This window comes from Sinohyriopsis cumingii, chromosome 3 (assembly GCF_028554795.1).
Source record: "Sinohyriopsis cumingii isolate HCF-2022 chromosome 3, ASM2855479v2, whole genome shotgun sequence".
Taxonomy (NCBI): Eukaryota; Metazoa; Mollusca; class Bivalvia; order Unionida; family Unionidae; genus Sinohyriopsis; species Sinohyriopsis cumingii.
Genome location: NC_142963.1, coordinates 43,234,975 through 43,262,680, shown reverse-complemented (window position 1 = coordinate 43,262,680; position 27,706 = coordinate 43,234,975). Strand labels below are relative to the sequence as shown.

Below are 27,706 nucleotides of genomic sequence, written 5' to 3'. Positions count from 1 at the left end.
ACCTGACTTGGTGTTTGGTAAGGGATCAAGACAATCTACCATAATTCTACTATATGGTCTATCAAAGTCAGGAATAGGTTGTTGATGAGCCTTAGGTATTTTTTTATTTGATTTTTCTACCATTTGACAGGTATGACAAGAGCTACAGTATTTACCAATATCAATTTTGATTTTTGGCCATTAGACGTGATTCAAGATCTTGTAATACGTTTTATTGATCCCTAAATGACCAGCCAATCGAGTTTTATTGGCCAGACTCGGTAGTTCCTCTCTATAAGGTTTTGGAACTACCATTTGATAGTTCACTGATCATTCGTCATCAGCAGGTAACTCTGGAGGTCTCCATTTTCTCAAACAAATTCCATTTTTAATGAAGTAACAGACAGGAACTTCAGTAGCCCTTTGACACAAACAGGAGATGTCACGATCGTTTTCCTGTACGACGATAAGTAATTGTCGTTTATCACCCTGATTAGAACAAAGAGAATGAGTTCTTAAAAGAGTATCAATGTAATCAATACATTCTAATTGATCAAAACAAGGTGTAAAAGTGACCTCATAAAAAGCCGGACCAATACATGTGTCAGCTAAAGAATACTACTCTTATCAACTTCATTCTCAATAGTTTTCTTAGCCATAGCTCTGGTAACTGCACAAGCTGGGAATAAATCAGGGAATTCCTTTTCAATTGGATCGAATTTCTGATCCAAACAAGGCTTGTTAGTTACAAGTGGATTAACCACAAACTTGTCTCTAGCCAGATCGTTGCCTTGTAATACATGAATACCATCAACGGGTAAAACAGACTGCTCCGACTGTCACGGGTCCTGAGACTAAGTCAGATGACAAATGTACACAATGGAGACAACCGCACTCTACTCCCTGAATAAGAACACTCTCATTGGAAGAAGACTTCTCAGAAAAAGCAAAGTACCGGTACTTGACAATAAAAGACACTGAGAAGCTTCTGTGTCCCTTAAAATATTAATAGGGATAGGATTGGCCAAATAACCCAAGAGAGATATAGAACACTTCGATATGAATGGTTCATTATTTTCCATAATAAAATCAGACTGGGATTTGTTAGACCCCACAAATGTATTGATTTCAATCTATGACCGTGACCATGATTTCTTAGAAATAAGAGCATTTTGAATAGGTCTGTCTTATTCTGATGCCTATTTGTCAGTGTTTTAGCCATCATAAATAACTTGTCTTTTCTTCTTGCAATAGGTACACGTAGGAAGAGACAAGTATCTTTAATGAAGCTTCTCTGAAGTTTGATTTTCAGAAGTTGTGCCAGTTTGAGTTTTAGAAGGGCTTGTATTAGAATGAAATACTTTTCTGCCCGAAGACTGTTGAGGAGAAGTCTTATTTACAAAAGGAACTTTATCAGTTTAATAATACTCATCCGCAGCTCCAGCAGCATTTTCCAAGGTTTGAATCTGATGCTCGTCAAGATAAGATTTACTGTCGCTGGTGACACAGTTTTTATACTCTGCAAGTACTATAAGTTTGAGACTTTGATAATCTTGTTCAACGTTCTTGGCTAAGCACCATCTAACAAATAACTGCTCTTTTTCTCTAGCAAATTCGGCATGAGTTTTTTGCCGATAAACCTAACTAACTCATAACTACTTAAAATGCATCCTTTAACCGTATCATAGTAACCACTGTGCTGAACTGACAGTTAATGGTAAATATCACTAGCTTTACCAGTGAGTAGACGTTGTAATAAGTCAGTACAATGCTCCCTTGGCCATTTCAAATTTTCAGCAACGTTCTCAAAATAAAAAAATTATTTGTCTACTTCTTTTTCTCTGAAAGGGGGCATTAATCTAATAGTCTTTATTCTTTGCAAGATCAAAGCTTGAATTTGGATTTGAAGTATGAATGTGCTTTTCACTTGCCAGTTCAATTTCTTTCATTCTAAATTGATGTTCCCTCGCTTCCTTCTCTCTTTGCATTTGCATCTCTCTCTTTCTCTCTTTCTTCCTTTTGTCTTTCTTTCTCTTTTTCTTCTGCTTGTAAATGTATTTAGTTTTATTTCTCTTTCCTCTCTCTCTCTCTCTCTCTCCTCTTTCCCAATTTGTAATTATTTGTTCATTTTCTTTTAAATGTTTCATTTGTTCTTTTCCTTTTTCAAATTTCAATTGTTCTTGTTCTTTTTCCAATTGCATTTGTTCTTATTCTTTCTTCAATTGCAATTACATTTGCATTTGCTTTTCTCTTTCTTTCTGAAGTTCCAGCTTCCTCACCTCCAATTCGATCTTGTATTTTAATTTTAATTCCTTCATGTTTATGTCAAAGTCTGATAAAGGATTACTGACTGAAACCAAAGAACTTTTATCCAAAACATTTATTTCTACCAAATACTGAACCAAAATATTTATTATTTCTTGTTTCGTTAAAGAATCCATTACCTCAGAAAGATCGTATTTTATGGGAAGTTGAATGAATTCATCTTTTTTAAAAGATCTAATTCTTCCTAGGTATGATTTGAAAGAAAGATTTCTATTTTTGATGACATTTTGGATAAAGCTTGCCGATTTCACCAAGATTTCAAAAACCTAGTTCAATTTAAATTTTAAAAAAAGTTTTCTTTAATATTCTATCCAAAATTCAAAAATACCACAGAGGAGCCCCCAAATCTTATGTTACGTGTTTAGACTCGAAGAAACAGTATCGCAAGAAAGGGTGAAAACAACAATCGTTGAAAAATATAACAAACAATTTATTTCCCTGGAAAAATTCTGTAAAAAAAAATATAATATATGAACTTTCCAGAATCAAATCTAAAAATAATCAAAGAATAATCCACGAATAAAGTTTTCGAAGTCCTAATATTAATATGTTCTAATTATTTCAAGTCCGACGAAGAATCCAAGATGGAAGGCGATGAAGCATGATATACCTATACTGTGTTGAAGTCTACATTTCCTTGAAGTAACAAAATAATTAATCATCCGGTCTTGGAAATCCAAATAAAATTTTCAAGAAGTGTTCTTGTTCAAGATTTATGTAAGAACAATAATATTTCCAGAGAAACGCATTAATATTTTAGAGTCGAAATAATCAGAAGAACATTTTAACAAATAACACAAAAATTCAAAAAAATCAATACTGGTCATGACAGAGGAAAACAACTTGACATCAAGTGTTTAAAATTCCTGACTCTCTCTCTCTCTCTCTCTGTCTCTCTCTCTCTCTCTCTGTCTCTCTCTCTCTCTCTTTCTCTCTCTCTCTCTCTCTCTCTCTCTCTCTCTCTCTCTCTCTCTCTCGATATCTCGATCTGTCTCTCGATCTCTCTCACTAAACATCATATTTATACTAAGTATTTCGCAATTTCGGAAATGCATAAATGCGAAATAGAGGATCACGTGATCATGTTTACATGCTCTCCACGTCACGTCTACGCTCCATTTTTATTCTTCGTTAGTGCTGCACATGGAAACACGTGTATCCTGCTTTCGGCCTCCATCCTTTGTTTTTATGAAGCAAGCACGGTGTTCTCTTGTCAACGTATCTGCTATGACTCGAATGAATGAATGAATGACGGCATGAATGAAAGTAGCCAGACTCACGACCGCATCGCTTTATATACCTGGAGCAAGCACAGACGTGAAGGAAAACACCCCTTACACTTTAACTGCCAACACACACAAACCAAACAATCACTTCCACTCTTTTTATCACCACCCATACATTTATTCTACAAGTCAGAGAAATCAAATGTTATATCCCTTGACCTACAATCACACTAAGATACCAACACACAAATACACCAATTTGGCAATAGAGTAGTAATGTTTTGCTACATTTTTGGTGGAGGGGTAGCCCTGAAAAGGGCTGTTTTGTTTGTTAGGGGTCTGGCAATCTATCTTAACGTCTAGGGTAACGTCCCCGTCTCTCTGCAGGCTTTTCTACAGGATACGGCCTGCTTCTGTGGAATGAGAATGAAAACTTCTTGGTGTCCACACGGCAGTCAACAAAATCTTTTTCCGACTCCTATTTCGTTGCTGTTGTTGCTGCTTCTGCTGCTGCTCGCTCTGTTGTTGTTTCTGAATTCTGTATTTCTCTATACACTCTTCTTATTTCTTTTTCATTTCTCCTCTAAACACTTCTTCTAAGAGGTATTGTGTTGCCTTAATCATTCTCAAAATTTCTATTCTCTTCCGGCTTTCGCATCAGCTTTAGCCTGGCAAGATGTAAATTGACGTTCTTGCTTTTCCTACTTGTGTCGATAACGTTTGGTCATCATTTTTTAACCCATACTTTGAGTTCTTGTTGTTTGGGAGTGGGGGAAGGGTCAACCATCTTAATAGGGATGGGATCCGCTAATGGAGTTTGACAAACTTTTCGTGCTTATTCTTCCTCTGGCATCTGTGTTGTTACGTCTGTCTTGGTCGTTGGGGGCAGTGGTGGTGGTGAAGGACTTTTCATCAGGGTCTTACAATGTTTGAAAGTCGGTTGAGCTGTTTCGTCTAAAGCTTTCTGGTGAAAAAGACGAAGTCGTTACAACACTTGGCCGTACCGTTGCATGTTTCCCTTCCTGAAAAATCGCTGAGATCCATCAACGATTGCAATTCGTGTTGTAACTGGGACATCCCGGCCAGATGAGGATTGGGAGGTAAATGCGAGGTGCGTTGTTCTCGTCAGCGATGGAATTCCATCCATCGTTTGTAAGGTGCTAAAGTCAGTTTTCGTCCTTCTATCAGATTCCAAAGTACACGTATGTGATCTTTTCACCAAAGATGTTCTTTTCAACTTATTGGTCTTTTTTTTAATCGTGGACCACTGGATGAAGCATGAGCTCCAATGAGTCCTGAAATCATTGTTCCCAATACACCTTTCACCAAGGGTTATAACAGCACAGGCAAACTTCGTCAACCTTGTACAGACATCTTTTTCTTTTGACGGACGGGTATTTTCGTTTTCACCATTTGGCGAAGAACGTGTCGATGATAGGCTAAATGTTCTTTCTGATGTTGAGACAAGGGTATCCTTCCTTTCAAGACATTCAGGCAACATTTGAACACGGTATCGACGACTTCTTTCTAAGTTGTTTGAATGAGTTGTTTTTGCATGGGTGAAGGGGCTTTGGACAGAAATGAAAACACATAAATGTTTGGCTAAACGAGGAGGGAGTCCTTTGCTTTTCTTTCCTTTTGTGACAGAAGAGGGCTGGTGGTGTGCACTTATTTTAGGTGACAACTTTTTTCGTTCAGGAGCACAAACACACTGATACCCATCGCCTGCCGCGGTTTTTTTTTTATAGTGGAATGCGTTGCCACTGATTGTCGGTACGTCGTATCAACTTTATGACAGGCAACACTCGACGTTTAATGGTTCGCAATGGACTAAATCGGGATAGTTCTTTCTTGGATAATTACAGTAAACTCTGTAACATGCCCGTTCTCTCTTGGACTTTTATTTTAGGAAGATACTTTGTTAGCAGCCGCCATTGATACTACAGAGGAGTAGGATGTCACCGCCGCAGGATAAGTTCCTGGAGACACGGGTTTCCATTTCTTGCATCAAATGGGGAAGGACGAGTGTCAATTTGGGGTTGGCTGGCATCGTTAGCAGCGGTGAGGGGAAGAACTTGAGGCTACTGGAGACACATACACCGTCGCTGCAGGTCGTTGCTTGAGAATGTAAGAATGCATCCAGGTCGCAGGGCCTCTCTTCCGTGAAGAAGCTGCTTTCTTGGATCTTTTCTTGGTATTTTTCTTTTTCTGGGGACTTTTCATCTTTTGGGGATGTGACCTGGCCTGGACACCACTGCCTTTTGTATTCTTTGAGCGTTTTGGTTGGTAGAGTCTTTTTTCTTGGGGGTCACTGCTGGGGCAGTAGAATCACATTTTAAGAAGCAGCGAATGATGACATCTCCTATAGAACCGCTATCTCCAAGTATCAAATGATTGGCATTTCGGTTTGTGTGTCGATTCGGGGATCTGCCAGTTACTTCAAGGCTACTTTGTTTCTGTCATAAAATCGTTTGATTTTGATTAGGAATGTGAATGATGCCTTGAAGAAATTGGCGAGATGTTACCTTAAAACCATCGTTAAGACTTTCTTGGGACTGGCTTCTAAGACACGAGCACGTATTTGTGGATTGTTTTGCGACTAATGTCATACAAAGAGCGAATCAATTTGACGGGAAGATGAGATTGAAGGGATGTCATGTTGACGATATGTGAAACACACGAGAAGTGTCTGAGGTTTTTATAGATTATTTTATGTCGATGGGGACGTGTACTCGACAGACCCTCCTTCTTGGCACAAGTTGTGACAGAACTGGGTACGAAATCGCAAATAATCAGGGGTGGTGGTTTTTAAATCGACGAGTAACTAGGCGTGAGGTGCTTGAATGGCATGAATCAGCCAACGTGTTCCTAACTGTTTGGCAAACACTTGCACTTGCAATTTATCTCTAGGGCTTTTAAACAACACCACGTAATGAGTGTTGAGACTAATCGTGCGATGGGCTTTACTTTGATGAAGCAAATTTTAGGTGATGTAAATTACACTGGCATTAAGGTGATGTCTTTTGCGCATGAACCACTGTTTTTTTTCTTCTTTGTCTTCTCAAAACATGTCTTCGAAAATTACCATATTGGTTTAATTGGGGTTAGACACGATCCCGTGGTCTTCGCGAGGAATGCCTTCCACAAAAACGATGGAATCTCCTTGATATTCTCAGAGGAGGATGTACACAGATTGCCACCCTGAAACAGCACGATACGCTGACGTGGACGATCGATCATATATGTTCGATCAAACGTTTGACAAATTAAGTTTCGCCTGAACCGCTGTGTCCAGCAATCGACTTATTAAAGGAATGGCCTCCCAACTGGAACAATCTAACGTTTGGTCGATGACTTTGAAAGTCGAGGATGAGGTATCAGAGGCAGCAGAGGTAGCCATAGTGATGGTGTTGACACGTTAAAAACGAACACAGACAAGACAAGAGATTTTATACTTTTTCAAGACACGTTTATTCAAAACATTAAAATTTGACACAAAAAACAAAATTACAGAGAAACCAAATGGTTAAGAACATCGATAAAATGCACACCAAAACGATCAATGTGGAATATAAACAGGTCATTGTACAACATTTTTTACGAAGGTTTGTTGCCTTAGAATAATGTCTCGGAGCACTTGGTAATGACTCTACCCTTTGCAGAGTGTCAGTGATGTCTTCTCCGAATGGCGTTTTGGGGGTGTGCATGCCAATGACGGTACCGTCCTGAACGGGATGGTTTTTGTTGGTTCTTCTGCCACTGTGGCTAACATAGTTTTAACGGTCACATTTTTCACTGAACATTTGAACTTGTGATCACAAATGTTTGGCATACTGAGAAACTTCTTTCGTCCAAGCATCGAAACCAAAACTTTTTGCAGTCACGGACATCTCATCAGTGAGGGTGTGAGTTACAAGCTATATAAACATCTTCTTAAACATCTTCAGTGGAGAAAGGTTGACGAATCATTCTTTCTCGTAGAGATAGAGAAGAATCGAGGTGAAAGGGCAACGCTTTTAACAGAATGAACCTCTCGGGTACATTTAAAGGAACCACCCTCCTGATTTTGTGGTAGGTACTGTTCGTATTTAGTCCACAATTAATTGGCTGGTAAACGAAATTTCAGAAAAAAGCCACTAAGACGCACACCACACGAAGTCCCCAAATATTGAGATCCCACTAAAGGTAGGAAGTGACAGTGCGGAGGCTATTAAACATGTTCCAGGTAAACCGAGTCTTTCTGCTGACACTCCTGAATGTGACACACCGCAACTGAATCACTTGACTCTATCCCCTTCGCCCAAGTAGAAAAATCCAGCTCTGGCTATTTCGTCGTGAGCAGATCCTGCCAGATACTTGTGCCACTTTCATTTGAACGTTTAAAAACGACGTTCAAAGTCGCAGTATTCAGACAAACGTAGAGGCAACGAATATTCCGATTTCACAAGTTCACTTCGATGAGCCGGTGGTAATACCCAAATTAGTTTACGCAGGCATGGATGACATGCGTAGAGTAGAGGCTGCACGGTAGTATCACTTTGAGGATGAAAACCAGTAACGTGATAAGGTGTACTGTAACGGGTGGCATCGCCTTCGCATCCGTCAGGTTTGACACGCATAGCATCACTTTCCATGGTAGGTGAAGTAATACTGATAGCGAAGTTTCCATGATGTTGTGCTGAATCACCGCGGTCGTAGCGAACGGCAGCCTTACTATCGAAAGGCACCGCATCGCACTCTACTTAATAATCACTGAATTTGAATTGTATCTGTCTGAGAGAATTCAACTTTCTAGCTTGGCGTTTGCAGTCGCACTGAGCTATCGGACTTGGATGGTTTCCCTTTTTATATGCTGACCAATATCGGCGTGTCCGTAAGGTAAAATGAAGTGATTGGGAAGCCTCAGTTGCTTCTGGTACACGATCTGATACACTTTTGCAAAGGCTGACTGACAATTTGGTGTGTGGGTAAACTTACAATCTTGTGAGGTTCGTAGGTGATAACTTTAAAATGTTGATCTTCTCTGTATTGCAAGTTTTTTATGCACACCAAAGTTCACCAGTTGATTGGGGCAATGATTTAGAGTCAATCCTTTCACAGTACACTCGGTGTGCACTTCTCTTTGTTTGTCCAGGTATTCGTAGCCGTAACCTTTAGGACCGCCACTAGCAAAACTTAGAATCGTGTCATCTGGGTGCTCATCCGTCTAGGCTCCTAAATGGTCTCCTTCGATTTCAGGGTGACGGTGACCTAGGCGATTGATGTAGATGCAACTATCCGTATCAAGATACAGCACACGGTCTCCTAACTGGTGTACGGCTTCGTACAAGTTTAAACGAGCATGGGCTGTCACGTAAGCCGCAATGATGACATTTCCAAATTCTTCGTCCTGTACAAACTCAAGTTCTTCTTCGTAACTGACCAGGATCAAGTCTTCATGAATAACGTCCACGTGTTTCATGTATGTGGTTTTGTCGTGAATCGTCTGGAAATAACGTGAAGTTTCTGACAAGTACTCTGTTTTGGGTAAACACGGTCGTTGTCCCATTTTCCCCCACAAACAATTGGCAAACGATCGCCTTCTTTTGTGTTTCTCGATGTGGTCTAAAGTGATACCTTCCTGGTCAAAGTATTTCTCTTTGAATTTGATTTGGTCTTCGGGAGTTTGGCACCAGTAAGGATAAACACTGGCTTCTTGTTTCAGTTTCGAAAAGTCATCCACGTAGTCTGCAAAATGCCTTTCTGAGTCTCGTCACTCTTGTGGTACTGTTCTGTCTTTGGAAAGTAGTAAATTGTGTACACTTCTGATAAGTGGTATCCCAGGTCTAGAACTCTGAACAATTCCATGCTGACCCACGTTCCTGTCACGGCAAGTTCTTCCTAAGTGTGATGACAAAGTGGACATTGGTTGCACGTTACGGCACAAGTACGGCACAGTAGAAACTGTTTGCACTGGCAATGGTGAGGCAAAACGGGATGGTACAAGTCCGTGGAAGTCAAGACTTTAAAGTTAATCAATTCTTCGTATTGTCGAATGTTTTCCACGTCAATGTGTTTCGTCAGCAACTATGGGTGCCCTGAGGGAAAGTGACAATATTTGCACACGTAAGGATACAGCGAAGACACGTCCAGATATTTAATTTCTTCTATTTTCAAACAGGTTGCATTCGTCCATTCTTCCTAAAAACTATCCCGTAGGTCCAGAGGGTCCATCAGCTTGTAACTTTCTACGATGCGTTTACACTCAGGATAGGTTTAAAAACCATGGTCGTATTCGTGTTCCCATATTTGTACGACTTTGCATCCTTGCTGTTCTAACTTTAAGCGACCCTGACAAGTGGACATTGACACGTCTTCCATGCTAAGTTGTAAAAAATGAGTTGTAGTGTCACGTTGATGGTAGCAGATCAAACATCCTTGAAACAAGCAACCATTAAACTCTCACACAATCTTGGGTATTAATCGTCTCAGCCATCTACCAAATAATTTATGATCTTTTCGCCTCCTTGTTTCGGGCATATTAGAGCCATTTGTCTTTCTTGTCGCACAAGTAATGTAGCCAGCGTAGAACTATCATCGAGTAAAGGCGTTTGATAAAATTGTTCGTTTGAGGGCGGATGACAGTCAGGGTCTTCTCGGGCATGAAACGTTTGCGGTACACTGAGGAACACGCTTTGGCAAGGGATCGATCACTCCGTGTTCCATGAACAGTTCTCGAAATTTTCAATAGAAACGCCGTAAAATGTCTAAGTCTGATCGACAGGACTTTAATATTTCTTTCTCAAAGTGAAAGGGGTTCGAGGCGTGAGATTGGTACAAGGGGAGAAAGCGTCTCGTTGTTCGGTGAGCATGTTGTCGGGGTCGTAGTAGCGAGCATCATGCAAATCTGACAGAATGCCATCTTGATTGACTTCAGTATTAAAAAGTGCGGACAACAGCCTTTTGGTCGTTTCTGTCATTCCAAACATTTTAAGCATTCGGCTCAATGACATGGCCACATAACTCATCGAAGTTTTAAACTGCTATTGTTCCACTTACATGGAAATGATTTTTGCTCCATTCAAAGTGACTTTAGGACATTCGGTGCCTTCTTCCGTATAACATTTTAGAAGATATTGCCCATTGTATCCCGAGAAATTGTGAGCCATCACCGTGGCATAGCGTTGATAATCTCCGTAAGGTTCGTTCTCCTCCTCATTCCACATCTTGTCAATAGGGTCTAAGATCCATTGAGCGAAATCGGCCATTGTGTTCGGTCTTCGACAGATTTGTTCACGTCCTCCAGGAATCTTGCTACAGTGAGGGCAATGACAAAAGATGGGTTCTTGTATGCGCTCCCCGCACGCTCGATGAGTAGTTCACTTGCATATCGAAAGATGCCTATATTACGTGTTTAGGCTCTAATAAACAGTAACAAAGAAAAAGTGAAGACAACAAGGTTTGTAAAATTTAACAAATATTGTTTCACTGGAAAAACAAGGTAAATATGAGGGAAAAGAACTTAGATTTTAAGAAGAAAATATAAACTTAACTGGTCACAACAAAACACCTTTCAGTGTTAAAGGTAAAATGCCCAACTGAGATTATTTCTCTAAACATCCGTATAAAACCTGACAACTGCGCAAAATAGATGTCCGAATGAGGGTCAACCCTCCGATAAAAACAGAATTTCTAGAACATCGTAAAAGCTATTTACGTCTAAAGTCACTTAGTCACAGTCGGTCTCGATTCCGCTATTATCATTCAAACATTAAGAATGAATTTTAAAAGAAGAAGTTCTTTACTTGATTCTCAATCAAGGTCAGGAACTAGGTCAGCTTGTAGATACAAAGTTCGGTGTTTACGACAAAACAGTCAGGTCAAACTAATTTTGGAAAATATCAATTTCCAGTAAACAAAATTACATTACTATAACATGTAATGAAATAAATAAAAAAATTAAAACTGACAAACAGATAATTAATTTAAATCAAATATAAATTAAATCAAATATGCATAACACATAAATAATGGGTTGAGTTGAACTATATTAAATTGAATAATCCATATGTACATTTTGAAAGGCATTTGATTCAACAGAAAAGTGATTATGACAAAGCGTTTCAAATTCATCGATCGGTTGATTGGGAAATGCTCTGTGACTTCTTGTTTCCTTTCGTCGAAGTATTGGAAATATTTAAAATAATATCGCTAAACTTTGTAGATAAATATTTAATAAAATTTGCTAATAATTAGTGCTTATTATAATCTAGGTTACAAATTCCTTACCGACACAATGTATGCTGGAAGTGGAGCCAGTCTTAAGTGTGATTGTACCTAACTGATATGAAATGCAAGACGTCTGCCCTGAGTATGACTGGTGTGTTCCTAAAAATCAAAACAATCTACAAAACTTGTGACTAAAATATTTAATATAGTCTAAAGTACAATAATTTCTTACCAACACACTGTGAAGAGGAAGTGGAACCAGTCTGGAGTGTGGTTGTACCACTCGGGCATGAAAAACAAGACGTCTGTCCTGTGGATGACTGATATGTTCCAAGAGGACATACTTGACAATTTCCCGAGGTGTTGCGAAAAGAGCCCGCAGCGCAAGCGGTTGTAACTGGATAAAATGAAAATAATTTTGCTATATTTAAGATTATTAACACGTATGTCTTTTGCAAACTAACATACAAATAACTATTTCCTGAAACTAAACTGCTGCAGTTTCAAGAACATTTATATACGCGAGTTGCCTCGCCGTTTGAGTATACACGTGTGTGTTGTCTGCCTGTCTGTCTGTGTTGCTGGATTTATTTGGAGAGAACGGACGTGTGTCTTTCTGGATTGCAAAAAGCTTAATATGCTGGTTGATTACACTGGTCAACAGTGAAATCATTACTGACTTGAAAAGGCCCTAATCTGTAGTATTTTGGTGTGCCGAACACGAATATAACCGTGAAAAATTTGTATTGGCTCTCGTTTTGAAGATATTCATATACCTCATTTTCTATGTTTCACTGTGTAAATTTCTCCAGTAGGACTGCAGCAACATCCGGAATAATGATGTAACATTGCATAATACCATCATGCTCACATCATCCACAGTTGATTGCATCATTTTCTGATGCAATGCAATACTAATGCCATGCGGCTGCTGAAGTAAGTTGACGTCAGCAGTGTACTATACATGTGTAGGCCTATTATACTAATGCCAGGCGGCTGCTGAAGCTGACGTAAGCAGTGTACTATATAAAGCCCAATCAGATAGGTTCAGCATTTAAAATATTTTAGACGTTGTGCGAGACAGTTCAAGCTACTGTTACATAAAACTTATTATTTTATCCATTTACGTAAAATAAAGAACAGTAATGCCTCGAAAGTGTGTTAATACCGCGGACAATTTTTGCTATATTTGTGGGGAAGTGACATTTGCCAACCAGAAGAAAAGTATCAATTCTCAAGTGAAGAAGGCATATCATCTTTACTTCGGATGCAAGGTTGGTGACCAAGACAAGCCTTGGGCTCCGCATATATGCTGTGCTACATGTACAACACAGCTTTCACAGTGGTTGAATTGCAAAAGGTCATCAATGCCGTTTGCAGTCCCAATGGTGTGGAGAGAGCCAAGCAACCACCTAAATGACTGTTACTTCTGCTTGGTTCCTCCTCTTTCCGGCGGAATAACGAAGCGAAAGAAGTCGAGAATAGTCTACCCAAACATTCCGTCTGCATTGAGACCAGTTCCACATGGTGAGGGACTTCCTATTCCAGAACCTCCAGCAGAATATTCTCTTGATTCATCTGACGAAGACAAAGGTGAGTCGACCTGTTCTTCTCCTGGTCCATCAGCATGCAGTGATCCAGATTTTCACTGTGGTGCATCATCAACCCCACACAGAATAACACAGGAAGAACTAAATGACTTGATTCGTGATTTGGACTTATCAAAGAACAAGGCAGAATTGCTAGGATCAAGACTCCAACAATGGAATCTTCTAGAAGAAGATGTCACAATTATTGCATATCGAAAGCGCCACCAGCAATTGGAGCCTTTCTTCAGAAAGGAAAGTAATCTGATATTCTGTTCCGATATTGAGGGCCTCATGAATGCTTTAAAAATCACTCCTGACCCACAAGAATGGAGACTATTTGTGGACTCTTCGAAACTGAGTCTCAAGGCTGTGCTTTTGCACAATGGAAACATTCTTCCATCTATTCCAGTAGCGTATGCTGTCCACATGAAAGAGACATACGATAACTTAAGGCAGCTACTGAATTCCATTGAGTATAACAAGTACAGCTGGCACCTCTGTGGTGATTTGAAGGTAGTTGCCCTTTTAATGGGACTGCAGCAAGGATATACAAAATACATGTGTTTCTTATGCGAGTGGGATAGCCGAGCAAGGGAAATGCACTACATGAGGAAGGAATGGACTCACAGGCAGAATGTAGCCATTGGAGAGAAGAATATCCAACACCCAGCTCTGGTTGAGGCTCAGAAAATCTTGCTACCACCCCTTCACATCAAACTAGGTTTGATGAAGAACTTCGTGAAAGCCATTGACCGGACTTTGCCAGCATTCCGATACCTGCATGAAAAATTCCCTTTACTCAGCGAAGCAAAGATTAAAGAGGGAGTTTTTGTGGGTCCTCAGATTCGAGAGCTTTTCAAAGATGACCGGTTCAACAACTTGCTGGAAGGTGACGCGAAACAAGCATGGAATGCTTTTCGCCTAGTTTCTACAAACTTCCTCGGAAATGTTAGGGCAGAAAACTATAAGGAACTAGTAGAAGACATGTTGATGAAGTATAAGAAACTTGGCTGCAATATGTCTCTAAAGATTCACTTCCTTCATTCCCATTTGGATTTCTTTCCTAGCAACTGTGGTATTGTTAGTGATGAACACGGCGAACGTTTTCATCAAGATATCGCAACAATGGAACAAAGATACCAGGGAAAATGGTCCACTACAATGCTGGCTGACTACTGCTGGACACTCCTCAGAGATGCTCCCGAACAGCTGTACAAGAGACAGGCGAAGAAATCTAAGATGTAGTCAATGACTTGATTTTTTATAGGTAGGCTATTACAGTTGACCTTTTACTATTGGAATGCATTTCGTTATGTAAACATTAATTTCTTGCAGATTACAAAAAAACTAGAGCCAATTTTGCAATTTGACTGTCATATTCGTGTTCAGCACATAAAAATTGATAAGAATTGACTAATTTTATTTCAGTAACATGACTTTTGTAAAAATTTGTTGTCCAGTGTTATACTCATACGTTTGTCTTTAAATTTAACCGATAACTTTAAATTGTCCATAAAGTGCACTCCCGTACAATGTTGTACACGGATTCACAGTTATCTAATGACCAAAAGCAAAGCAGCTGGCCAGTAAATGTGGATTAATATGAGGCATTCTTTCCAGAATTCTTCACGTTTCTATAGTTACGAAATTTACACCTGAATACCGTTATGTTTTTGTTATTTTTGCCATATTTTGTAGTGAAAGGAATTATTTGTACAATATTGACGAAAATTTGCTTTATTAGATGACCTGTAAGTGAAATTCTAGTAAGTATGCTTTCGGAAAGATGTCTTTTGAAGTTGTTTCTTTAACAATATTGTTATACAGTGGCCATATTGGATGCTAATCTGAATCATGCGTACAGTATGGAAAGACAATTATGCTAGCATATATATCTGTTAATTATGGTTAAATGTTGTTAAGTTACCAATAGAATGTCTTTTTTTGTAAATCTTTTTCGTTTGATTACTTGTTTGTTTAACTGAAGCCTCATTGAATGGTGAATTGGTATCTTTTTGTAAAAAAAAATACGTAAATCATTTATGCCACGAAGCTTCTATCATATTAGATGAACTTTTGTAACGGGTTTGGAAGATAATATAGTTTAAAGATTTTTATGCTTTTGTAATTCGATCGAGAAAGGCATCGTTCGCAACAAAACGTGGAAGCGCTTCCTGCCATATTGCTCTCTGCTAGATATAGTTAAAAAATAACCCAATTGTTTGACAGAATCTGCTTAATACGTCAAATACGGATGATCGACACATTACGCACGATGGACGCAAAGCCATATTAGAAATCCGCTTGGTGACGGACAGATTATATTTTGCTAAATTCGATGTACAATTAAAATGCGTTTGAGTGACGTAGAGCGACATTTTTTTGAGGTACACTCCCATGACTCCTTTATATTTTTTGAAACGTTCATCTGTCTTACCAAAATGCAGGGTTATAGAGAAAACAAGATGTCGTCAAGCCTGAATTATGTGACTTGATTAGGGACTGATTTAGCAATGTGATTTGTAATTTCATACTGTTTTGTCTCAAAGAATTGTACGTGCATTTTAGACACGAATATTTAAAGAAACTTTTGTTATTATTTATGTGATAAATTTCAAGTAAGACTATGGATCATAAAATGTTTGCTAAATTTCAAGATTTGTTGGTACAATTGAGAAAAAATTCTAACCAGTGGGTTTCGCACTGAACTTAAAATGTTCTCCTACCAACGTTTGAAAAGAGAGCAAGCTGTATGACCTTAATAAAGTTATTTTATTTTCAAATTATCATTAATATATATTCCTACTGAAACAGTTATTTTTTACTCTTTTATAGATACCAATAAGTTATGCTCAGTCCAATATGAAGCTTAGCTTATATTGTAATAGCTGATATAGACACATTTACAATACAGTGATAAATGCACAAAACATTTCCTTGACATACCATCACATTGTAAAATGCTGGAGGCGCCTGTGAAGGATGTATTTGTTCCCGTCGGACAATTCTTACAGGAGAACTGTTGCGACAAGTCCTGGTAAGTTGCGTATGGACAGTTTACACACTCCTGTAAACCACCGCTGTTTCGGTTATCAAGATAGTATGATCCAGGTCCACATTTTTCTGAAATATTAGTAGAGTTAAATATGGTTGGATGTTTGGATAGATCAATGGATGTGTGGTTGGATGGGTGATGCCTCTAGACGAAGTAAAGTGTTTAATATCCTTCACTGAGAACAATTTATTGCATAATTTATCATAACTTAATGGTAAACATCATTATCAAATCACCTTATTAAAAGAATCCAAGGATCTTCGGTATTCCAATTTGTCTTATGTGTTCGCCTTTACATATCAATTCTGTCCGCGTAGGTTCGAGTCTCACGCTCGGCCAGTGTGGGTACGTGAGAATACTTGCCGGTAGTTTTCCGTGGGTTTGTGGTTCTTTGAAGGATTCTTCCTCAACCAAATATACTAGCTGCCATCTATAGCTTATTGTGTGCTGAAAAGTGGCATAATACCCATAATAACAACAAGAAGAAACAAATCACTCATATATGTTTCATATGTTAAAGAATAAACATTTTTTCCTTGAGTGAATGTAACATGTTTACTTTGAATGGAGTCAGAAATGAAATTGTTATAAGGTTTTTTTTTTTTTTTACCGTGACACGCATCATTTTATTAACCAAGTTACAATACTAGGACAAATAAACGACTTGCCATTACAAAACCCCATCCTTTCACTGCAGATTCCAACTATCTAACCTCATCCTAAACACGACCCGCATCCCCAAGAGATTGGCCTAAGATGCATACTGTACATTTAATTTTTGGTTACACCATCATCACGAACGAAAAGTGTGGGAACCAATAATGACACTCTTCTCAGAGATAGTCTCAAATGGGAAACTTATAACATTTTTAAAAAAGATGTGGTAACGAACAGACACAAGGACGGATGGGCTGACATTACTATATCATTGACTATATCATAAGGAAGAGTAATATTTGTCTGTCTGTATGCCTACTTGACTTTGTTTTACTTTCTTTCAATTTGCTTTAGACAAATATTTATATGAGAGCCAAATATGTATGTGCCAGTCTTAAAGATTAGATATATCTTCTAAAAACAATTTTTCTAGACGCTCTATTTCAGTCGTTTGACTTGTCTTTAGTGTATCTATTGTCATACTTGTATGATAGTAACTGACTGTTTTTATCAAAATAGATTTCGTGGTCATGTCTGACAACCCCAATGCCTTAAAAAAATTTACTAAAAACTACTAGCAAGATTGCGTAAGTTTTTATAAATTTAACTAAGGACTCAACTTGAGTCTGATTTTTTTCAAATCTAAGCTGCAATAAAACATTACTTACGACACACTCCATTTATTACTCCACTTCCGATTTCACACTGAAATAAAAATGGATATTGATATCTAATTTGTTTAAGGTGAAAAACGCCTGTCATGGAAAACTTCCCTTAAAATGTTATCTATTTTACACATCTTTGTTATAGCAGTTTCACTTTATTGATATTCCTATGCGCTTGCTAAATCGTAATACCTTTAACCAAAATTAAGAGTAGAATCAAAATTATCTACCTGAAAGAAGTTAATTGAACAGGTTAACTGTTATATTAGTGCTCAACGGCAAATCAGCACATAAACGATTATTTAGTGCGTGGCATAAGATTAAAACAGCTGATCAGAGGTTCATTAGATTAGCCGATACGTGTTGGTCAAGGTTTGATTTAAACCCGAAACATTAATTCAGCCATGCTAACCATTGAATAAACGTACCTTGGCTATCTCAAACGAACTATGTACAAGTATGATGAAGGTCAGGGTACGAAACACAACACGACAAAATCAAATGGTGAAAAAATGGTGATGATCTGGTTTCTCAATGTAGGCCAAGTTTTAACGACCTTGTAATAAAACTTCATTATTATAGCTATTTCGTTATCCCCCAGTTAAGTACAGTACGCCAGTTAGCAAGAAATTAAACATTACACGCAATCTAACATAACTTAAAATCTCTGCAAATAGTTAAAGAGATATGTATACAAAAAAAAACGTGAATTGAAGAAAATGGTATTTACGTTGTTGTTCTGATCTTCCATGTGAACTTTATAACGTTTGGCATATCAGACTGCAAAATTAAAACTGTCTTGCAGACGATGAATGAGCCTTGGAGTTAAGATGAATTACCCTGAACTTTTGCCTTCTGTGTCAAATAGGTCAAGGTTCAGTGCCACTCCAGGTTACTGACCACACATGTCTAGATTTTATATACAGTACCAGAATTCTATTTCAAGAAAAAAAACCTACTTTGTCCATAAAGGTCATTTACAAGGTCCTAGTTCGCTTAAATGCACTTTGTTCCGTGTTCGATTTTTTTGTCTTTATGTGCGAAGACTAAAAGGCATTATAGTTGCATACTGGTCCGGTCCGGCTTCCTCTCCTGGAAATTCTAAGCAATAATAAAACCTCTAAATCAAAGAGTATTTAACACACTTTATTATAAATTTTATAATATTCTAAGTATAATAAAAGCAAAGGCGGTTCAGGCAGCAGTTATCGCCTCACTACACATAAACATAGGTAAAGGTAGGAGTGAGGTACGACTGCCTACAACGTAGATGAACTGGTGTTTGGCTGATTTAACTAAAGTCGTTTCTCGCCTACAAGGCATTTACGACTACTTTACTGTGTGCGCTTTTGCACACTTATTAGTTTGATTGTACATAATAGATTCACTCCTGTCCGCAAGGCACACAGTGTGTATGCTGCATCACCCCCTGTCTTTTCAGATGTCTGACTGAACTGATATGACAAATGACAGCAAATACATATAATACTGTATAGAAATAACTTCGTGCACACTGCCATTAAAACTTTACCTCTGCTTTTCACTGGAATGTGGTTTAAAATAAGGAACAAAAATACGGTTTTAACAACCAATTATCGCTTAAATACACCTAGATAAAGGTCGAGGTAGAATTGGGGCAATATAGGCTGTTGCGATAGTAGTGAAGGGGGACGATTCACGTACAATGGGAATTACCATTACCAGACCCCTGGGCACGTTTACGGACAAGATTTATACGGACAGAAGCTTGGGCCTGTATATGGACAAGGCAAAGTTTATATAATGTCTGGCGGAGCGGGACATATAGCTTGATATAACTCCTGGCGGAGCGGAACATATAACTTGATATAACGCCTGGCGGAACGGGATATATAACTTCATATAACGCCTGGCGGAACGGGACATATAGCTTGATATAACGCCTGGCTGAGTGGAACATATAACTTGATATAAAGCCTGTCGGAGCGGGACACATAGCTTGATATAACGCCTGGCGCAGTGGAACATATAACTTGATATAACGCCTGGCGGAACGGGATATATAACTTTATACAACGCTTGGCGGAGTGGGATATATAACTTTATAGACATAGACAAATAAACAAATACACAAACATAACACAAACACAAACATGGCCTGGCGGGACGAGAACCCGTACAGTTCATACAACAAAAACCCCAAAATATCGCCTGGTGGGGCGGGAAATATAGCTTTATAAAGATAGAATCACCTATCAAACAACCCAAAGTGATGAGAGTGCTAATCTAAAAAAAAAGTTTTATTCAAAGCAACACACATTATCTACTATTAATACATTGTGGGGAAGGAAATTTGTTTTCTACAAGACACACCGTTACCTACAAATTACCTCAGCAAACGAGTTAGTTGTTATAGTCACACTACTCCACATCCACACAAAACAGACACATTGGGCGGGGACAAGGGGTAGGGTTGTTAAGGAAAAAACATACAAACACATGCAAACGTACACGCGCACACCAACTAAATACACACAAACAAAATACACAGACAAACGAACGCGTGCATACAAAAACATACACTTTTTTGTTAAGAGATAAGGATTTTGTTAAGAGAAAAAAACACATTGAGCAGAGACAAGGGTTGTATTGTTAAGTAAAGAAACAGACACACAAACACATACAAACGTACGCGCGCACACAAATACATACATACACACATGCACAGTGTTTTGTTAAGAGATAAGGTTTTTGTTAAGAGAGAAAACAAACACGTTGAGCAAGGACAAGAGTCTTTTTGTTACGGGAAAGAAACAAACACAAACACATACAAACGTACGACTATATCTAAAGATATCACTGATGGAAAGATTGGCATTGATCAATTAAAAGGTGATATTCTCGTTATCGACAAGAACTTGCATGAAAATTTCATTACCATGAAAATGATTGATGTTAAGACCTTGAACATTGCCCTGGCTAAATCTTCTGGAAACGTTTACACAAGACCGAACGAAAGAATAAAAAGCTGGAACAGAGACATGATCTACGCAGTGTTCTACAAGTTGTCATTTAAAGTCAAACGATATTTAAATTTGTAAATTAAATATTTATTCAAGAATTACAACTCAAAAAGTGATTCATCAAAAAATTTTCAATAACTCCTCCCTTTCCTTCTGGCTCTTCACTCTCTAATTCTACCATTATATCTTTTTAAATACTGTACAACTGACAATTTGTTCCTCCATTACATTCACGTTCAAACACGCACAGCACACATGTAGTTATCTCATTCGCACATGTACAACCGCTCCGGTGGCCTAGTGGTAAGAGCGTCCGCCTCGGGTGCGGAAGGTCGTGGATTCATCCCCGGCCGAGTCATACCAAAGACTTACAAAAAATGGTACTAACAACTGTCTCGCTTGGTCCTCAGCATTACGAGGTTAGTGTTAGGATTGGTCGGCCTGTGTCAGGATAATGTGACTGGGTGGGACCTCACGACATGATGCCTCAGTGCTAGACATCACTAAAACCTGCCACACTGCAGAGATCGTAGCGATATGGCTGAAAAATTGTTAAAGCTACGTTAAAATTCCAAATCACACACACATACGCACATCTACATTGTCGAATCAGTCCGCACTTGTTACACAAGATATTATAAATATCATTCGTACCTGCACATTCACCTAACGTACTGTAAGTTTCACACGTGTAATTCAGCCGGTTCATCCGCCCAGCTGGTTGCGGTACCTGACTTACTGGCGGTACCGGCGTAACTGACAATGTGGCTGAGTAAATCAGAGTTTCAAACTCACCTGTAATCTCAAGTTCGGAATCTGTGATGTCAAAGTTCAATCAGTAGTAGCAATTCGTTCACTGTTTTCCAAAACAGATCTGTAAAGTCATTTCAACTTGCCTTCTCCATTAGATGGAATGTTTTTGTCAACTAAACATTCCTGAATAACCGTGAAACACCCCTTCACCACTGTTGGGATTTTTTCAGTTTTTGATTATTCAAAGAATCACTCTTGCTACGGAAGTCGAACATAAAGCTCCTTTATTCCATGGCTTCTTTATCTTCTGGACAGGCAGCCCATGGTTCTTGGTTGACAGTAATTATAAATCGTTGAGAATCAGCCGATCCTAACCCACTATTCTTGATAGGAACCATGCAATCCTTCCCTTCACCAAGTTGCTTGTATATGTCCAAAGTGTCACGGTGAAAACGGAGTTCGTTTATCAAACCGACTTTGGAGTGTGCTAATTCAGCAAAGCAAAAGCGCGAATCATTGGCACTGTATCCGACGTATTGTGTCAGCCCCAATACTGGGTCCGTCCAAGAGGTTTTGCCATTGTTGGCTGAACCATTACACATGAATGTGTTCAACTTTGGTACTTTCTTAAAAATAAGATACAAAAACACACTAACCAATATAGTGGACTCTTGATAGCATTTTTTTCTACTCACTCCACTCTTTCAAACGTTTATGAGTTTCTTCTCCTTTTAAAACTGCCACACAGTGTTGTGTCCTCCATTACTATTTCCTGGTATAGTCTGGAGTCGCAACTGCATTAAAGTCAAGCTGCATTCATCACCAGTTGCTTTGTTTGAGATCCTCACCAAAGGTAGTCTACTAAAATATCTGCATTTTCATTGTCGTCTGCTAGACAGGCTTCTCCTATCTTTTTAAAAATGTATGTTTTCTTGTTCTTCTTCATCATGTCCTGCAGGAATTTGATGTGGTCCTCTGGACGTATCGTTCCTGTCTCTAGCTTGGGTTTCTTTGAAGTTTTAAGTATTTCTTGCTCTCTACGTTTTTTGATAATCTGTGTTGTCTTGGCACACTCTTAGATCTCTTGCGTGCCAGAACGTTTCCATTGCTTTACTAATGAATCCGACAATCTTTTTTGGTTCTGTTTTTATGTAGCTGGTTATGTTGTCAATGTATTTTACTTGTTGACTCTTGACTCGGAAAAGATTATTTTTACTTATTTCCTTTAGTTCTCTAAAATACTTGTTATGCTATTGTCCGTTATCTTTGATTCTCATTTGACCTGCTTGACTTCTCGGTCTGACACAATATAGTAACGTGTTTCAGCTGTAAAAGTACAATTGTGGTTTCTGTCTAGTTTATGATATATAGCAGTGTTGTAATTTTCTAGTAAAATCAACAGATCTTGCAGGACATTTTTCACTCTCTGGATATCTTTATCCTCTTCATTCATTGTTGACTGTAAATATTATGTTGTTCTCTTGCAATCATATCGTATTTAATGTATATTCCTGGTATTTTGGGATAAATAACTGTCCCATATAAATTCCTACACTTGAATCCGTCCATTCTCCTTGAATTCTAACGGTGAACTGATTTCTGTCAGCGTTTCTACGTAAATTGAATTACGTATTTTCCCGCCAGGAAACCTCATTTCTAGCTTCAATGACTTCACGGTACTGGACACTGCTAACAATGTTTCAAGTGGCTGTCCTGATTATGCGCTAGTGTAGACAGGTGGGTAGGTGAAATGAATTGAATAAGGACAAAGGAAGTTTTATAGGGACAAACGAAAATACACACATACACACATACTCACACACACGTACGAGACGCACACAAATACAAACAAAAATACACACACGTACGCGCACGCTCGCATATAAAAATACACACATACACACACACTTACGCGCACGCACACAAACAAAAACATGCACTCACACACGTACGCGCACGCACACAAACACTCACACACACAATTTTATAATGGTGTTTTTTTTTCTATGGACGTTATTATCTAAGTGGAATAAGTTTCTCTGAATCTTTCTTAAGGAAAATATACCATAAAAACAAATGTAAGTGTCGTGATAATTTTACAGTAGGAATAACATTCTCTCTCTCCCTCTCTCTCTCTCTCTGTCTGTCTGTCTGTCTGTCTGTCTGTCCGTCATATTAGTTTTGTTTGAAATCCTAATGCTATTTGTTCCAATTTGAAGATACCTCTCCAAAAATGTGACCAGTAGTCACCATAGTTACCAAATCTATTCCATTTGTCATGTAATTTTCTTTCTCAAAAACTGACACCCTTAAAAATGGTAAACAGCAAATCGTTGGATGAAATAAAATCTTGAGTTGACGAGCTTGTAAAATTCAGGTATCTTAGCGGTATCCTTAATTTGCACTGCAATGTGTCATGGGATTTATTTTTTTCTAGCATTAGATTTACCGTTTTTCAGAAAGGAAACAAACGCACGACTTTTTCAAGGAAGATGCACTGCATAACCCTGCTTATGGTTAACTCTGAATTCTAAAACTAAAACATGCGTTCAGAAAAATGTAACAATGTTTGACCTATTTTCTCTCAGTTCGGAATGTCGAAAAAACAAGGCGCGTTTCAGTGCTGCTCTTTTTATTACCTTTTTCCCCGCTCTTAGATTTGTGAAAACTTTGCACCATTGCAACGTGTACTGCAAAACACTGGACAGGTCTTCAATTTGGAATATACTGCAAATGTTAAGCAGTCAGTCGAGAATAAATATCACACTAACATTCTATGAAATTGATAAAATGAATGAAAATAATTAACATTTTCACATAGAATGTATGGCTGTCTTCAATATATTTGTCCTATAATACCGCAGAAAATAAAAGAACCAAAAATGTTGTGCTTCTTTTCTGCTTTTTTTCTTCTTTTTGTTTACCATTCTTTTATTCTGTAATGCTAATTCTGTCTGACCTTCTCTCAAAACGCTAGTCTCCAGACACACTGTCACCCAACGCAGTAACACTTGTGTGCGTGCGTGCGTACATGTGTGTGTGAGAGAGCTTGTGTGTGTGTGTGTGTGTTAGCTTTCGCTTACACACATATCGCTTGTACCAAAATTTAATAAACAAAGAAATAGCAACCATTTAGGTGCATATCATCGTTTTCAATTTTTCTGCGTATCACATTTGGGGCTACTAGACCGTGAAAAATAATCTTCATGACGTACCAAACGAACTTTTTTCTTCGCTAGTCTTGTTGGTTCTGTCATTCTATCAGATTCAGCAGCGTTCGTTTCTCTCAGTCTTTTAGTCCCACCGTGTAATGCAAATGGCACTGGATATGAGACAATCATATCTTCAAGATCGCTAGTACAAAATTCTACCAGCACATTTTGAAAAGTATTTTGTGACACGGAGCGTCATTGTAGCTGGGTTTCTGCTTTCTCCTTGGAAGAGTGTCATCCTTTCATCTTGGTTACAAACTCTGTCAAAGTTTTACACACTACTTGAACTATTTACATCTTACAGTGTAGGTGAAAGCCTTCGTTCTAAATTTTCTAAAGGAGCGTTTATCCATCTCTAGAATGTGGTAGTAGTTTTTAGGGGTTACTGTCGTGGACTTTGGTTTGACTTTGACTCTCTGAGTCTGGATTCTGGCTCACTCATGTCATCTTCAAAATCACTGGCATAGATCTGAGCCAATACTTCAGCTGCTGTGCGAGGCGATAGGTCACGTTTGCTTTATTTTCCTTTCTTCACGAAACCATGCGATCCTTTCATCTTGATTGCAAAATATCAAATGAGTACATTTTAAACGTCACTGGCTCCTATATATCAATGCAAGGCCAGGGTTTCCCTATATAAAGGGTCAGTGTATTCCCTCAAAGCTGGATTGTAATTTGTACCAGAGAATAGACCAGAAAGAAAAACGTGTCTTTTGTTTTTTCTACTCACGCATTCACACACGCCCGTGATGGGGAAAAGTGATTTAAGTTTTACGTGATTTTGGCACACATGAAGTAGTTTCTTTTCGAGAGAAATGGGAGGCCATGAAGAGGACCTTTGGGTATTTGTTTTTTGTCCTTTAATAAACAAACTCAGGAACGGGAAGTAATGAGCTTTAATTGTCTTATCCCTTTCCCCGGTCAAGGTCTACTTCTGGGCCTGTTGCTGTAGATGATTTGGTAGAAATCACTAGGGATGGTATCTCAGGCGTAGTAGTTGTATTGATGGGGCTGGACTGTTTGGATCGGGAAGCTCTTTTTCTCTTGGGTCATATTATAGAAGTCTGATACATTTCTTTCAGACTCCTTAACTCTGCCAAAATGTCTAGGGGTACGGTCACCGTTTGACTTTCACTCACTTCCTTCTCTCCTAGATCTTGTTCATCCTCTGCTTTTCTTTCCTTCTCGTTTTCTTATTGCGTCTTCTTCTCGCTGATGTTGCTGCTGAATGAAAAAGGCTTGTTCTGCTTCTTCCTGCTGTTGCAAAAATTTATCCAATTCTTCTTTCTGCCTCTGTTTAAAATTATCGACGTGCGGTAAGAAAGGAGACAGCGGAGACGATACTGGTACCGGAACAAATTCTTGTGAAGAGAGAAAATCTGTTAAATTCCAATCAAAATCGTTCTCTTCTGGGAGTAGAACTGTCATTGTTATTGTAGCCATTGCTATGCCATCACTCCTGGATTCCACGACCGGTGCACCCCAATTTATCGTCCTCGTAGTTTCCGTCATGTTCTAACTCTGTCGCATTGATTCACTGTACACAGACGTTAGCGCCCCTCTATAGGGAATGTGACATCACAGGTAGGTCTCTTAAAATTCGAAAGCAAACTCCACACTGTGACTGAGTTTTGTAACGCGTGTTAAGTTTGGTGAAAGAACTCAATCCGTTTCGATCCACTCTTCCACTATAAATAACCGTGGTTCACTTCAATCCATTGCCTCGAAAAAGATATTCATTCTCTCTTTGTCATATTGATGTATTTGTTTGTTTGTCTATGTCTCTGTCTATGTCTATAACCCTGTCTCTAACCTAGGACGTAGAAAAGGAACATGACAGAGACACATTTACAGACATTAAATCTACGCAAAAAATTTAATCAGCATAGCTACAGTATCCTTACACATATGTCCATAAATACACAACTATTCTAAAGCATGACGGATCACATAGACTAGCTCAGCTGACTATTCAAATCTATATATAACTTATGTATAGTTAGCTACGAGATTTCCTGCTCGGTTCAACTGAAGCTCAATAATGTGTGTGTGTGTCTCTCTCTCTCTGTGTGCGTGTGTGTGTTTGTTTTTGTGTGTATGTATGCGCGCGTACGTCTGTGTGTGTATTTTGTTTATGTGTAATTTTTGTATATGCGCGCGTACGTTTGTATGTTTTTTTGTGTTTGTTTCTTTCCTTTAACAAAAAAGTTTATCTCTTAACAAAAATGTGCGTGTATGTGCGCGCTTACGTTTATTGTTTGTGTGTTTGTTTCTTTCCCTTAAGAATTTTTGTATCCCTTAACAAAACGTCCGTGTGTATATGTGTGTGATTTTTTGTATGTACGCGTTCATTTGTGTGTGTATTTCGTTTGCGTGTGTATTTTGTTTGTGTGAACGCGTACGTTTGTATGTGTTTGTTTGTTTCTTTCCCTTTACAAAGCTTATCAGTTAACAAATATGTGTAGGTATCTGTTTTGTATGCCCGCATTAATTTGTGTGTGTGTATTTTGTTAGTGTGTGCATTTAGTTTGTGTGCGCTGGTACATTTGTATATGTTTGTATTTGTTTCTTTCCCTTAACAAAAAATAATTGTCTCTGTTCAATGTGTTTGTTTATTCTCTTAACAAAAACCTTATCTCTTAACAAAAAAGTGTGTGTATGTGTTTTGTATGCACGCGTTCGTTTGTGTGTTTGTATTTTGTTTGTTTGTGAGCGTACGTTTGTATGTGTTTCTTTCACTTAGCAATAAAACCCTTGTCCCTACTCAATGTGTTTGTTTTTTCTCTTAAAGAAAACCTTATTTCTAAACAAAACGTGTGTGCATGTATGTGTTTTTGTACGCACGCGTTCATTTGTGTGTGTCTTTTGTTTGCGTGTGTTTTTTGTTTGTGTGCGCGTGTATGTCTATATGTGTTTGTGTGTTTGTTTTTTCCCTTAACAAACACAACTCTTGTCCCGCTCAATGTGTTTGTTTTGTGTGGATGTGGAGTAGTGTGACTATAACCACTAACTCGTTTGCTGAGATGATTGTAGGT

The 27,706-nt window shown here is 38.4% G+C and overlaps 1 protein-coding gene across 1 annotated transcript in view; it reads right to left on the bottom strand.

Annotated features, from left to right (window-relative positions):
* The window catches only part of LOC149802769 (uncharacterized), an 86,278-nt gene that overhangs the window by 47,749 nt on the left and 10,823 nt on the right, over positions 1-27,706 (bottom strand). Inside the window, exons 2-4 of the mRNA XM_089953830.1 lie at positions 17,708-17,744; positions 16,274-16,450; positions 11,971-12,135 (exon numbers count right to left, since the gene is read on the bottom strand). Of these exons, the coding sequence (XP_089809956.1) occupies positions 11,971-12,135; positions 16,274-16,450; positions 17,708-17,744 (379 nt within the window). The remainder of the gene's footprint in view (positions 1-11,970; positions 12,136-16,273; positions 16,451-17,707; positions 17,745-27,706) is intronic.